This window comes from Oncorhynchus masou, chromosome 1 (assembly GCF_036934945.1).
Source record: "Oncorhynchus masou masou isolate Uvic2021 chromosome 1, UVic_Omas_1.1, whole genome shotgun sequence".
Lineage (NCBI taxonomy): Eukaryota > Metazoa > Chordata > Actinopteri > Salmoniformes > Salmonidae > Oncorhynchus > Oncorhynchus masou.
The window spans coordinates 5,770,444-5,785,493 of NC_088212.1; the positions used below are offsets into that span (position 1 = coordinate 5,770,444).

The 15,050-nt window shown below is 44.3% G+C and overlaps 1 protein-coding gene across 1 annotated transcript; it reads right to left on the reverse strand.

Annotated features, from left to right (window-relative positions):
- Nucleotides 1-2,399: 2,399 nt before the first annotated feature.
- On the reverse strand, nt 2,400-14,301 carry LOC135510525 (microtubule-associated protein 1A-like). Its single transcript, XM_064931567.1, has 7 exons — nt 14,180-14,301; nt 13,601-13,675; nt 12,824-13,330; nt 12,570-12,638; nt 12,369-12,443; nt 12,018-12,145; nt 2,400-6,887 (listed from the first exon to the last, which is right to left on the reverse strand). Exons 3-7 carry the CDS (start codon nt 13,320-13,322, stop codon nt 6,744-6,746), a joined length of 915 nt encoding a protein of 304 aa, XP_064787639.1. The 5' UTR covers nt 13,323-13,330; nt 13,601-13,675; nt 14,180-14,301; the 3' UTR covers nt 2,400-6,743.
- Between the last annotated feature and the right edge of the window lie 749 nt (nt 14,302-15,050).

The window sequence follows — 15,050 nt, forward strand, 5'->3', positions numbered from 1 at the left end:
AGGTCGCTCCTACCAGGTGGCGTGGCGAGAATCTGTCTCCTCGCCACGCGCTCTCACCACTGGGGTCCCCCAGGGCTCTGTTCTAGGCCCTCTCCTATTCTCGCTATACACCAAGTCACTTGGCTCTGTCATAACCTCACATGGTCTCTCCTATCATTGCTATGCAGACGACACACAATTAATCTTCTCCTTTCCCCCTTCTGATGACCAGGTGGCGAATCGCATCTCTGCATGTCTGGCAGACATATCAGTGTGGATGACGGATCACCACCTCAAGCTGAACCTCGGCAAGACGGAGCTGCTCTTCCTCCCGGGGAAGGACTGCCCGTTCCATGATCTCGCCATCACGGTTGACAACTCCATTGTGTCCTCCTCCCAGAGCGCTAAAACCTTGGCGTGATCCTGGACAACACCCTGTCGTTCTCAACTAACATCAAGGCGGTGGCCCGTTCCTGTAGGTTCATGCTCTACAACATCCGCAGAGTACGACCCTGCCTCACACAGGAAGCGGCGCAGGTCCTAATCCAGGCACTTGTCATCTCCCGTCTGGATTACTGCAACTCGCTGTTGGCTGGGCTCCCTGCCTGTGCCATTAAACCCCTACAACTCATCCAGAACGCCGCAGCCCGTCTGGTGTTCAACCTTCCCAAGTTCTCTCACGTCACCCCGCTCCTCCGCTCTCTCCACTGGCTTCCAGTTGAAGCTCGCATCCGCTACAAGACCATGGTGCTTGCCTACGGAGCTGTGAGGGGAACGGCACCGCAGTACCTCCAGGCTCTGATCAGGCCCTACACCCAAACAAGGGCACTGCGTTCATCCACCTCTGGCCTGCTCGCCTCCCTACCACTGAGGAAGTACAGTTCCCACTCAGCCCAGTCAAAACTGTTCGCTGCTCTGGCCCCCCAATGGTGGAACAAACTCCCTCACGACGCCAGGACAGCGGAGTCAATCACCACCTTCCGGAGACACCTGAAACCCCACCTCTTTAAGGAATACCTAGGATAGGATAAAGTAATCATTCTCACCCCCCCTTAAATGATTTAGATGCACTATTGTAAAGTGGCTGTTCCACTGGATGTCATAAGGTGAATTCACCAATTTGTAAGTCGCTCTGGATAAGAGCGTCTGCCAAATGACTTAAATGTAAATGTAAATTAAAAGTTAGTTTTGCCTTTTAGATACTAGGTTAAATTTAAAAACATGTAGGACACAGTGGGATATCCTGGTTATAAGTGTCTATGGACCATGTCCTTAATCTTTTAACAGAGGTTGGTATCATGTTTGTCTGAGAGGGAGGATCATGTTGATAGCTTAAATTTAGAATGATGTTGTGTCAATTTTATTTTGTACCTACATGTTCATGCTTCAACAAAATGTTATGTATTTCTTGTATTGTTTCTAACTAGATCTTTTACTCTTATGTAATACTAGAGATGTTTGGTCTAAGTTAATTAGGAAGCTTTATTTTTGTTAATCAACTGTTGGAATTATGCTCCATATATGTTTTTGGTGCTTATTAAGCACCAGAGGGGGGTATTTGGGAGATAGACATATATGGAGGAGCATAAATATAGTAACACAAGAAAGAGATACACTTATAGAGTGCATTTGCCATTCTGGTAAAATACATTGTCCATTGTATAGGAGAGGTGACCAGAGGAGGCCATAGATGTATAGAATAGTTGAACACTAAACAGACCACATGAAGAGAAGGAGACATGTAGGCGCCAAGACGGCTGGACACACCAAAAACTAGAGGAAACACACAGTCTGCTGATCCGAGATAAAGACACACATACAAAAGAACACATGGAGCTAATTACAGGGTCAAAGCATAGGTCATAGGTTAGAGGTTTAGGTCAAAGCAAGGGTCTTGCCATTATTATAATCTAACGGAAAGCAGATGTGGGTGTTAGTGGGCGGAAGCAAGTAGGAAGCCTGAACTAAAAAGATAATGATAAACAAAGAATCAGGGAAATATGTATATCTGCATATGGGGTGGACCGATATGAGATAGGTGGATAAATACTGGAGCCGGGGCTCTGGGAAGTGGAGTGTGTTCCATGGACCTTCCCGGCTTGCTATATTCTTGTATTAAAAAGCCTAATTGACTTCACAAGTTCTGTAATGCGTTGTATTTGATCCGATTTTCTACTACAGCGTTTCACATCCGTTACACAGGTGACAGGCCTGGGGGTAAGGGCTGTAAGTACGGGAGGCTTAGTTAAGGCGTCTGCATGCTTCCCAGCCAAAACAATCTGAACAGTTCTTCCATATTTATGATGATTGTAGGGGCTTCCTTCCTCTTGACCAGAACCACTGAAGAGGTGTTGTTTCAGACACATACAGTCCACATTCCACGTTCCCAAACGGCCAAAACATTCAATGAGATCCAGGGATATGGTGCAACAAAAGGGTTTATTCTTATATCTCACAAAAAACACATTCTCCGATCAACTTAAAGCACAGATTACTTGACGTGAAAAAGACATAATATTTGTTTGTTGTCTGGTTAATAAAAGACTATACCACTCCCGTGTCGAGCTTGGACTCCCCCTCCCCCAAAGGCCCAACTTCCTGTCTTTATCCTGTCACTAACACACTGACCACAGTACAATGAATGGTCAAGAGGAGGAGCTAAAACCTAAGGTACACTTATAACAAAGGAATATATCTCAATCAGGTCAATATAAATCATGAAGGTACCTGATCATATACATTCATATTTCATATATTGACACACATGTACATGTAGTTCTGTATGTTCTGTCTTTAATAGAAATATGTCCACATCGGCTCTAACATATCGGCCCATAATTGTTAACTGCACTGAATACATAACAGTTACTTAATATTTAAAAAATAGAGCCAAAACACAAAACATTCCATCCCAGAGCACTATTACGGTTCATAGCTCGCAGTAGCAGTATTAGTAGTACTGGTAGTCGTAGTACTGGTAGTAGTAGTAGTAGTAGTAGTAGTCATAGTACTGGTAGTCGTAGTACTGGTAGCAGTAGTACTGGTAGTCGTAGTACTAGTAGTAGTACTGGTAGTCGTAGTACTGGTAGTCGTAGTACTGGTAGTCGTAGTAGTACTGGTAGTAGTAGTAGTACTGGTAGTCGTAGTACTGGTAGTAGTAGTAGTAGTAGTAGTAGTAGTACTGGTAGTAGTAGTAGTAGTCATAGTACTGGTAGTCGTAGTACTGGTAGTAGTAGTAGTAGTACTGGTAGTCGTAGTACTGGTAGTAGTAGTAGTAGTACTGGTAGTCGTAGTACTGGTAGTAGTAGTAGTAGTCGTAGTAGTACTGGTAGTAGTAGTAGTACTGGTAGTCGTAGTACTGGTAGTAGTAGTAGTAGTAGTAGTAGTAGTAGTAGTAGTAGTAGTCGTAGTACCGGTAGTAGTAGTAGTAGTAGTAGTACTGGTAGTCGTAGTACTGGTAGTAGTAGTAGTAGTACTGGTAGTAGTAGTAGTAATAGTAGTAGTAGTAACCCCTACACATAACAGCTGTCTATCTATTCTCCTCTCTAACCCCAACACAAAACAGTTGTCTCTCTAACTAGTCTCCTCTCTAACCCCTACACAAAACAGTTGTCTCTAACGAGTCTCCTCTCTAACCCCTACACAAAACAGTTGTCTCTAACGAGTCTCCTCTCTAACCCCTACACAAAACAGTTGTCTCTATCTAGTCTCCTCTCTAACCCCTACACAAAACAGTTGTCTCTAACGAGTCTCCTCTCTAACCCCTACACAAAACAGGTGTCTCTCTAACTAGTCTCCTCTCTAACACAAAACAGTTGTCTCTAACTAGTCTCCTCTCTAACCCCTACACAAAACAGTTGTCTCTATCTAGTCTCCTCTCTAACCCCTACACAAAACAGTTGTCTCTCTAACTAGTCTCCTCTCTAACCCCTACACATAACAGTTGTCTCTCTAACTAGTCTCCTCTCTAACTCCTACACAAAACAGTTGTCTCTCTAACTAGTCTCCTCTCTAACCCCTACACAAAACAGTTGTCTCTATCTAGTCTCCTCTCTAACCCCTACACAAAACAGTTGTCTCTATCTAGTCTCCTCTCTAACCCCTACACAAAACAGTTGTCTCTCTAACTAGTCTCCTCTCTAACCCCTACACAAAACAGTTGTCTCTATCTTGTCTCCTCTCTAACCCCTACACAAAACAGTTGTCTCTAACTAGTCTCCTCTCTAACCCCTACACAAAACAGTTGTCTCTATCTAGTCTCCTCTCTAACCCCTACACAAAACAGGTGTCTCTCCAACTAGTCTCCTCTCTAACCCCTACACAAAACAGTTGTCTCTCTAACTAGTCTCCTCTCTAACTCCTACACAAAACAGTTGTCTCTAACTAGTCTCCTCTCTAACCCCTACACAAAACAGTTGTCTCTATCTAGTCTCCTCTCTAACCCCTACACAAAACAGTTGTCTCTCTAACGCGTCTCCTCTCTAACCCCTACACAAAACAGTTGTCTCTCTAACTAGTCTCCTCTCTAACCCCTACACATAACAGTTGTCTCTCTAACTAGTCTCCTCTCTAACCCCTACACAAAACAGTTGTCTCTATCTAGTCTCCTCTCTAACCCCTACACAAAACAGTTGTCTCTCTAACTAGTCTCCTCTCTAACCCCTACACAAAACAGTTGTCTCTCTAACTAGTCTCCTCTCTAACCCCTACACAAAACAGTTGTCTCTCTAATTAGTCTCCTCTCTAACACAAAACAGTTGTCTCTATCTTGTCTCCTCTCTAACCCCTACACAAAACAGTTTTCTAACTAGTCTCCTCTCTAACCCCTACACATAACAGTTGTCTCTGTAACTAGTCTCCTCTCTAACCCCTACACATAACAGTTGTCTCTGTAACGAGTCTCCTCTCTAACCCCTACACAAAACAGTTCTCTAACTAGTCTCCTCTCTAACCGCTACACAAAACAGTTGTCTCTATCTTGTCTCCTCTCTAACCCCTACACATAACAGTTGTCTCTGTAACGAGTCTCCTCTCTAACCCCTACACAAAACAGTTCTCTAACTAGTCTCCTCTCTAACCGCTACACAAAACAGTTGTCTCTATCTTGTCTCCTCTCTAACTCCTACACAAAACAGTTCTCTAACTAGTCTCCTCTCTAACCCCTACACATAACAGTTGTCTCTGTAACTAGTCTCCTCTCTAACCCCTACACAAAACAGTTGTCTCTCTATCTAGTCTCCTCTCTAACCCCTACACAAAACAGTTGTCTCTCTAACGAGTCTCCTCTCTAACCCCTACACAAAACAGTTGTCTCTCTAACTAGTCTCCTCTCTAACCCCTACACAAAACAGTTGTCTCTCTAACTAGTCTCCTCTCTAACACAAAACAGTTGTCTTTCTAACTAGTCTCCTCTCTAACCCCTACACAAAACAGTTGTCTCTCTAACTAGTCTCCTCTCTAACACAAAACAGTTGTCTCTATTTTGTCTCCTCTCTAACCCCTACACAAAACAGTTCTCTAACTAGTCTCCTCTCTAACCCCTACACAAAACAGTTGTCTCTGTAACTAGTCTCCTCTCTAACCCCTACACAAAACAGTTGTCTCTCTATCTAGTCTCCTCTCTAACCCCTACACAAAACAGTTGTCTCTCTAACGAGTCTCCTCTCTAACCCCTACACAAAACAGTTGTCTCTCTAACTAGTCTCCTCTCTAACCCCTACACATAACAGTTGTCTCTGTAACTAGTCTCCTCTCTAACCCCTACACAAAACAGTTGTCTCTCTATCTAGTCTCCTCTCTAACCCCTACACAAAACAGTTGTCTCTCTAACGAGTCTCCTCTCTAACCCCTACACAAAACAGTTGTCTCTCTAACGAGTCTCCTCTCTAACCCCTACACAAAACAGTTGTCTCTCTAACTAGTCTCCTCTCTAACCCCTACACAAAACAGTTGTCTCTCTAACTAGTCTCCTCTCTAACACAAAACAGTTGTCTCTATTTTGTCTCCTCTCTAACCCCTACACAAAACAGTTCTCTAACTAGTCTCCTCTCTAACCCCTACACAAAACAGTTGTCTCTGTAACTAGTCTCCTCTCTAACCCCTACACAAAACAGTTGTCTCTCTAACTAGTCTCCTCTCTAACCCCTACACATAACAGTTGTCTCTGTAACTAGTCTCCTCTCTAACCCCTACACAAAACAGTTGTCTCTCTAACTAGTCTCCTCTCTAACCCCTACACAAATCAGTTCTCTAACTAGTCTCCTCTCTAACACAAACCAGGTATCTCTCTCTGGTCTCCTCTCTAACACAAACCAGTTGTCTCAACAGCAGCAGAACAATAATCGAATGTATTACTCATCAAGTCACTGTAGACATACACTGATGATGATTGAAACACACTCCACGTAGTATTAGGTTATACACTGTGTGTACAAAACATTAAGGACACTTGATCTTTCCATGACAGACTGACCAGGTGAATCCAGGTGAAAGCTATGACCCCTTATTGATGTCACTTGTTAAATCCACTTCAATCAGTGTAGATGAAGGGGAGGAGGAAGGTTAAATAAGGATGTTGAGACATGGATTGTGGATGTGTGCCATTCAAAGGGTGAATGGGCAAGATGCAGTATATAAATGTCTTAGAATGGGGTCTGGTAACAGGTGCATGGAGCACTGGCTTGTGTAAAGAACTGCAACGCTGTTGGGATTCCTGTGTGTTTCAAGAATGGTCCACCACCCAAAGGACATCTGGGCGACATCTTTCAATGGGAAAACACTCCACATTTTGGTATGTCAGACAAAGGTGTTTGTATTTCATCCCCCAGTACTCCTCTTCTTTCACCTGTCCCTCCAGTTCTGTTATTTGGGAGACACTGGGGAGTCTGGAGTGCTGCTCTCTCCTCCCACTGCAACACAACACACAGCACTGATCAACACTCTGACTCTCTGGAGGAGGTACAACAGTGTATAATATAATATCACCTACATCCATAACTCACTAGATGGAGGAGGTACAACAGTGTATAATATAATCTACATCCATAACTCACTAGATGGAGGAGGTACAACAGTGTATAATATAATATCATCTACATCCATAACTCACTAGATGGAGGAGGTACAACAGTGTATAATATAATCTACATCCATAACTCACTAGATGGAGGAGGTACAACAGTGACTAATATAATATAATCTACATCCATAACTCACTATCTGGAGGAGGTACAACAGTGTATAATATAATATCACCTACATCCATAACTCACTAGATGGAGGAGGTACAACAGTGTCTAATATAATATACATCCATAACTCACTAGATGGAGGAGGTACAACAGTGTATAATATAATCTACATCCATAACTCACTAGATGGAGGAGGTACAACAGTGACTAATATAATATAATCTACATCCATAACTCACTATCTGGAGGAGGTACAACAGTGTATAATATAATCTACATCCATAACTCACTAGATGGAGGAGGTACAACAGTGTCTAATATAATATACATCCATAACTCACTAGATGGAGGAGGTACAACAGTGTCTAATATAATATAATCTACATCCATAACTCACTATCTGGAGGAGGTACAACAGTGTATAATATAATATAATCTACATCCATAACTCACTAGATGGAGGAGGTACAACAGTGTATAATATAATATCACCTACATCCATAACTCACTAGATGGAGGAGGTACAACAGTGACTAATATAATATAATCTACATCCATAACTCACTAGATGGAGGAGGTACAACAGTGTATAATATAATCTACATCCATAACTCACTAGATGGAGGAGGTACAACAGTGTCTAATATAATATAATCTACATCCATAACTCTCTAGATGGAGGATTTACATTTACATTTACATTTAAGTCATTTAGCAGACGCTCTTATCCAGAGCGACTTACAAATTGGTGAATTCACCTTCTGACATCCAGTGGAACAGCCACTTTACAATAGTGCATCTAAGTCATTAAGGGGGGGGGGGGGGGGGTGAGAAGGATTACTTATCCTATCCTAGGTATTCCTTGAAGAGGTGGGGTTTCAGGTGTCTCCGGAAGGTGGTGATTGACTCCGCTGTCCTGGCGTCGTGAGGGAGTTTGTTCCACCATTGGGGGGCCAGAGCAGCGAACAGTTTTGACTGGGCTGAGCGGGAACTGTACTTCCTCAATGGTAGGGAGGCGAGCAGGCCAGAGGTGGATGAACGCAGTGCCCTTGCTTGGGTGTAGGGCCTGATCAGAGCCTGGAGGTACTGCGGTGCCGTTCCCCTCACAGCTCCGTAGGCAAGCACCATGGTCTTGTAGCGGATGCGAGCTTCAACTGGAAGCCAGTGGAGAGAGCGGAGGAGCGGGGTGACGTGAGAGAACTTGGGAAGGTTGAACACCAGACGGGCTGCGGCGTTCTGGATGAGTTGTAGGGGTTTAATGGCACAGGCAGGGAGCCCAGCCAACAGCGAGTTGCAGTAATCCAGACGGGAGATGACAAGTGCCTGGATTAGGACCTGCGCCGCTTCCTGTGTGAGGCAGGGTCGTACTCTGCGGATGTTGTAGAGCATGAACCTACAGGAACGGGCCACCGCCATGATGTTGGTTGAGAACGACAGGGTGTTGTCCAGGATCACGCCAAGGTTCTTAGCGCTCTGGGAGGAGGACACAATGGAGTTGTCAACCGTGATGGCGAGATCATGGAACGGGCAGTCCTTCCCCGGGAGGAAGAGCAGCTCCGTCTTGCCGAGGTTCAGCTTGAGGTGGTGATCCGTCATCCACACTGATATGTCTGCCAGACATGCAGAGATGCGATTCGCCACCTGGTCATCAGAAGGGGGAAAGGAGAAGATTAATTGTGTGTCGTCTGCATAGCAATGATAGGAGAGACCATGTGAGGTTATGACAGAGCCAAGTGACTTGGTGTATAGCGAGAATAGGAGAGGGCCTAGAACAGAGCCCTGGGGGACACCAGTGGTGAGAGCGTGGCGAGGAGACAGATTCTCGCCACGCCACCTGGTAGGAGCGACCTGTCAGGTAGGACGCAATCCAAGCGTGGGCCGCGCCGGAGATGCCCAACTCGGAGAGGATGGAGAGGAGGATCTGATGGTTCACAGTATCGAAGGCAGCCGATAGGTCTAGAAGGATGAGAGCAGAGGAGAGAGAGTTAGCTTTAGCAGTGCGGAGCGCCTCCGTGATGCAGAGAAGAGCAGTCTCAGTTGAATGACTAGTCTTGAAACCTGACTGATTTGGATCGAGAAGGTCATTCTGAGAGAGATAGAGGGAGAGCTGGCCAAGGACGGCACGTTCAAGAGTTTTGGAGAGAAAAGAAAGAAGGGATACTGGTCTGTAGTTGTTGACATCGGAGGGATCGAGTGTAGGTTTCTTCAGAAGGGGTGCAACTCTCGCTCTCTTGAAGACGGAAGGGACGTAGCCAGCGGTCAGGGATGAGTTGATGAGCGAGGTGAGGTAAGGGAGAAGGTCCCCGGAAATGGTCTGGAGGAGAGAGGAGGGGATAGGGTCGAGCGGGCAGGTTGTTGGGCGGCCGGCCGTCACAAGAAGCGAGATTTCATCTGGAGAGAGAGGGGAGAAAGAGGTCAGAGCACAGGGTAGGGCAGTGTGAGCAGAACCAGCGGTGTCGTTTGACTTAGCAAACGAGGATCGGATGTCGTCGACCTTCTTTTCAAAATGGTTGACGAAGTCATCTGCAGAGAGGGAGGAGGGGGGGGATTCAGGAGGGAGGAGAAGGTGGCAAAGAGCTTCCTAGGGTTAGAGGCAGATGCTTGGAATTTAGAGTGGTAGAAAGTGGCTTTAGCAGCAGAGACAGAGGAGGAAAATGTAGAGAGGAGGGAGTGAAAGGATGCCAGGTCCGCAGGGAGGCGAGTTTTCCTCCATTTCCGCTCGGCTGCCCGGAGCTCTGTTCTGTGAGCTCGCAATGAGTCATCGAGCCACGGAGCGGGAGGGGAGGACCGAGCCGGCCTGGAGGATAGGGGACATAGAGAGTCAAAGGATGCAGAAAGGGAAGAGAGGAGGGTTGAGGAGGCAGAGTCAGGAGAAAGGTTGGAGAAGGTATGAGCAGAGGGAAGAGATGAAAGGATGGAAGAGGAAAGAGTAGCGGGGGAGAGAGAGCGAAGGTTGGGACGGCGCGATACCATCCGAGTAGGGGCAGTGTGGGAAGTGTTGGATGAGAGCGAGAGGGAAAAGGATACAAGGTAGTGGTCGGAGACTTGGAGGGGAGTTGCAGTGAGGTTAGTGGAAGAACAGCATCTAGTAAAGATGAGGTCGAGCGTATTGCCTGCCTTGTGAGTAGGGGGTGAAGGTGAGAGGGTGAGGTCAAAAGAGGAGAGGAGTGGAAAGAAGGAGGCAGAGAGGAATGAGTCAAAGGTAGACGTGGGGAGGTTAAAGTCGCCCAGGACTGTGAGAGGTGAGCCGTCCTCAGGAAAGGAGCTTATCAAGGCATCAAGCTCATTTATGAACTCTCCGAGGGAACCTGGAGGGCGATAAATGATAAGAATGTTAAGCTTGAAAGGGCTGGTAACTGTGACAGCATGGAATTCAAAGGAGGCGATAGATAGATGGGTAAGGGGAGAGAGAGAGAATGACCACTTGGGAGAGATGAGGATCCCGGTGCCACCACCCCGCTGACCAGAAGCTCTCGGGGTGTGCGAGAACACGTGGGCGGACGAAGAGAGAGCAGTAGGAGTAGCAGTGTTATCTGTGGTGATCCATGTTTCCGTCAGTGCCAGGAAGTCGAGGGACTGGAGGGAGGCATAGGCTGAGATGAACTCTGCCTTGTTGGCCGCAGATCGGCAGTTCCAGAGGCTACCGGAGACCAGGAACTCCACGTGGGTCGTGCGCGCTGGGACCACCAGATTAGGTGGCCGCGGCCACGCGGTGTGGAGCGTTTGTATGGTCTGTGCAGAGAGGAGAGAACAGGGATAGATAGACACATAGTTAACAGGGTACAGAAGAGGCTACGCTAATGCAAAGGAGATTGGAATGACAAGTGGACTACACGTCTCGAATGTTCAGAAAGTTAAGCTTACGTAGCAAGAATCTTATTGACTAAAATGATTGAAGTGAAACAGTACTGCTGGAGTAGGCTAGCTGGTAGTGGCTGCGATGTTGACACTACACTAATCAAGTCGTTCCGTCGAGTGTAATAGTTTCTACAGTGCTGCTATTCGGGGGCTAGCTGGCTAGCTAGCAAGGTTGATTGCGTTCCGTTACTTAAAAGAACGACAATAGCTGGCTGGCTAACCTAGAAAATCGCTCTAGGCTACACAATTGTCTTAGATACAAAGACGGCTATGTAGCTAGCTAGCTACGATCAAACAAAACAAACCGTTGTACTGTAATAGTTACTACAGTGCTGCTATTCGGGGGCTAGCTGGCTAGCTACGTTAGAAGAACGACAATAGCTGGCCAGCTAACCTAGAAAATCGCTCTAGACTACACAATTGTCTTAGATACAAAGACGGCTATGTAGCTGGCTAGCTACGATCAAACAAATCAAACCGTTGTACTGTAATGAAGTGAAATGAAAATGTGATACTACCTGTGGAACGACGCGAATGTTGACCGGGTAGTTGGAGTTCAATTCGGTAGAGGTTGGCTAGCTGTTGGCTAGCTAGCTAGCAGCATTTCCTACGTTAAGGACGACAAATAGCTGGCTAGCTAACCTCGGTAAATTAAGATAATCACTCTAAGTCTACACACTCTAAACTGCACAATTATCTTGGATACGAAGACAACTATGTAGCTAGCTGACACTACGCTAATCGAGTCGTTCAGTAGAGTGTAATAGTTTCTACAGTGCTAGTGGACAGTGGGTGTTAGCTAGCTGCTTAGCTAGCTGCTTAGCTAGCTGCTGGGCAGATACGTTAGGACGACGAAATACGATAATTATGCAATTGTCGTTGATACAAAGACGGCTATGTAGCTGGCTAAGAAGAAATAGCTAAGATTAGACAAATCAAACCGTTGTACTATAACGAAATGTAATGAAAAGTTATAAAAAGTTATACTACCTGCGGACCGAAGTGTAGATGCGGCCGCTCGCTCCAACCGGAACCGGAAAAAATCTTGATATTTAACTCCATGCTGTGTCTCCTCCTCAGTGGAAGTGTAGGGTCTGTATCTGAGGACTCTCCTCCCACTGTAACAACATAGAGAACTGGTCAACATACTGACTCATCAGAGACACATTTAAAACATAGCATAAACAAACTACAAACACATTACACATCATAGTGAAATATAGATTATTGGAGAAAATTAGAGAATATCAAGATTGATGACAGTTTGAGACAATATTGATAACTCACTAAGTGGAGGATGGTCCACTATAGACTAGAAACAGGACAACATTGATAACTCACTAAGTGGAGGAAGGTCCAGGCTGTTTCTCCTCCTGACTGGGAGTATGGAACCTGTATCTGACATCTCTCCATGTTCTAAAATAGTAGAACAACCATTTAGAATGGGAACATTTACCTCAGTGACACATGAAGGCACATAGACCTACTGAAGGGGAGTTCTGGGTTTCTACTGAAATGTTAAGTATCACATATCTCACTCACCAGTCATCTGGGCTGAGATCTCTCTTCTCAGTCTCTCTACCTCAGTCTTCACATCACATATCTGTTGAGCTGAAATAACAAAGGAGGACTAGGATCTGAATTCTGTGTTAAAGACTTTAGACAGAAATATGATGCAGAGGGAAAGTATGAAGTGATGGACAACAATATTCACAACTCAGTGGAGAGTCGACAATAACCTGACAATTGAGGAAAGTACAGCAGATTAAATGTATTAATGGTGTGAATAATCTTACCCAGTTCAGCATTTTCATTGTTGACATCCTCCACCTGTTTGTCTCTCTCCTTTAACTGGTTCTCTCTCTCCTCTAGTAGGTTGTCTTTCTCTTCTACTTCCTGTCTCCTCTCTTCTACTTCCTGTCTCCTCTCTTTCAGTTCATTTTCTTTTCCCTCCAGTAGTTTGTCGCTCTCGTCCAGTCGTCTGTCTCTCTCTTCCAGTTGTTTGTCTCTCTCTTCCAGTAGTCTGTCCTTCTCTCCCAGTCTGTGGTTTCTGTCCTCTAGTTGAAGGTCTTTTTCCTTTAGTTGCTTGTCTTTCTCTTCCAGTTGGTTTTCTTTCTCTTCTAATAGTTTCTCCATCTGTTCTATTATCTGGTTCTTCTCCTCCAGGAGTCTCTCTTTCTCTCTCACTTCCTGGGTCATATCATCCAGTTGTGTGTCTTTCTCTTTCACTTCCTGGGTCATATCATCCAGTTGTGTGTCTTTCTCCTCTAGTTGTTTCATCATCTCTTCAGACATCTTCAACTCTGAGAGCAATTAACATATTTAATTGGTTGTTTGAATAAGTAATGTATTAATTCATTCAATAGTATGTCTATAAAGACATTATCATTTGATGGAGGTGGTACAATTATTAGTAATTATTTCCTCCAGTCAACAGTTATCTGAGCTGAACCAATCATCAACTGGTCTATTGACTATGTGATACATTACAAATGAATTAGTCTGAAAAACAGAATGACATCACTCATGTTCCCTGATTCAATCCTCTCTCCTCCAGACTCTCTCATACTTACCAAGCTCACCAGCTGATGCCTCCCTCTTCAGCTTGTCCTCCTGGGTCTCATGTTGTAAATACCGTGGTACTGAGTCTATGGTGTAAAACAGAGAGGTGAGTTCTGTGTGGTAGATGACATCACTATATACAGAAAGAACAGGACCAATCAGAATTCTCCTGTCACTCAAGCCTCCCTCATGTAGGGACTGTGGGCACCAATCAGATCTGGTTAACTTCATAAATAATGTTGTTTTGTTATTGTCCTATCTCTGACCAAATGATTATTGTCATTGTTTGTGATAACCAGCATTGGGCTCTATGTCAGATAGAGGATATTGTGTCAGGAGGAGGTTCTATGGATTATACATTCAGTAGAATGTGAAGAACATATGACATCATAATACAACCTCCCTTGAGAACATTTGGGGAGAGTTTTGATAAATGTAAAGAAACTGATTTAATTTGTAGCCTTGAAGAAGACACACTGCTGTTCACAAGGCCTGTAGTTTTTATAGTATCAGATTAACACTCTGGTCTGTTCTTTGTCTTGTGTTATTGGTTGTCAATAAACAAAACAGACAAATAAGTAATTACTCACCCAATACTGATCATCCATTATCCAAGATGGAGAGTCATGAATAATGATCATGTAAAACAGAATGCATTAGTTATTATTGATCATTGAATTTCTGTCTCATGACATAATTTAATGAAATACCATACATCATATTGATATGACTGGTCATCACATTCATTACTAATGTACATCTAGGGAAAGGGATGTAAGCAGTGCTACTATTGGAACAGTCTGAGAATGACTGAATGCTTCATAATTAGACATCAAGCTGAATTCAAGCTGATTCTATTTTCATTTTGGAGTGTGAAATGTTGACCTCTATAGCAGATATATAGTGGGAGGACTATGTGAAATGTTGACCTCTATGACAGATATATTGTGGGAGGACTATGTGAAATATTGACCTCTATGGCAGATATATAGTGGGAGGACTATGTGAAATGTTGACCTCTATGACAGATATATTGTGGGAGGGCTATGTGAAATATTGACCTCTATGGCAGATATATAATGGGAGGAATACGTGAAATATTGACCTCTATGGCAGATATATAGTGGGAGGACTATGTGAAATATTGACCTCTATGGCATATATATAATGGGAGGACTATGTGAAATATTGACCTCAATGCCAGATATATTGTGGGAGGGCTATGTGAAATATTGATCTCAATGCCAGATATATTGTGGGAGGGCTAAGTGAAATATTGACCTCTATGGCAGATATATTGTGGGAGGACTATGTGAAATATTGACCTCTATAGCAGATATATAATGGGAGGACTATGTGAAATATTGACCTCTATAGCAAATATATAGTGGGAGGACTATGTGAAATATTGACCTCTATAGCAGATATATAGTGGGAGGACTATGTGAAATATTGACCTCT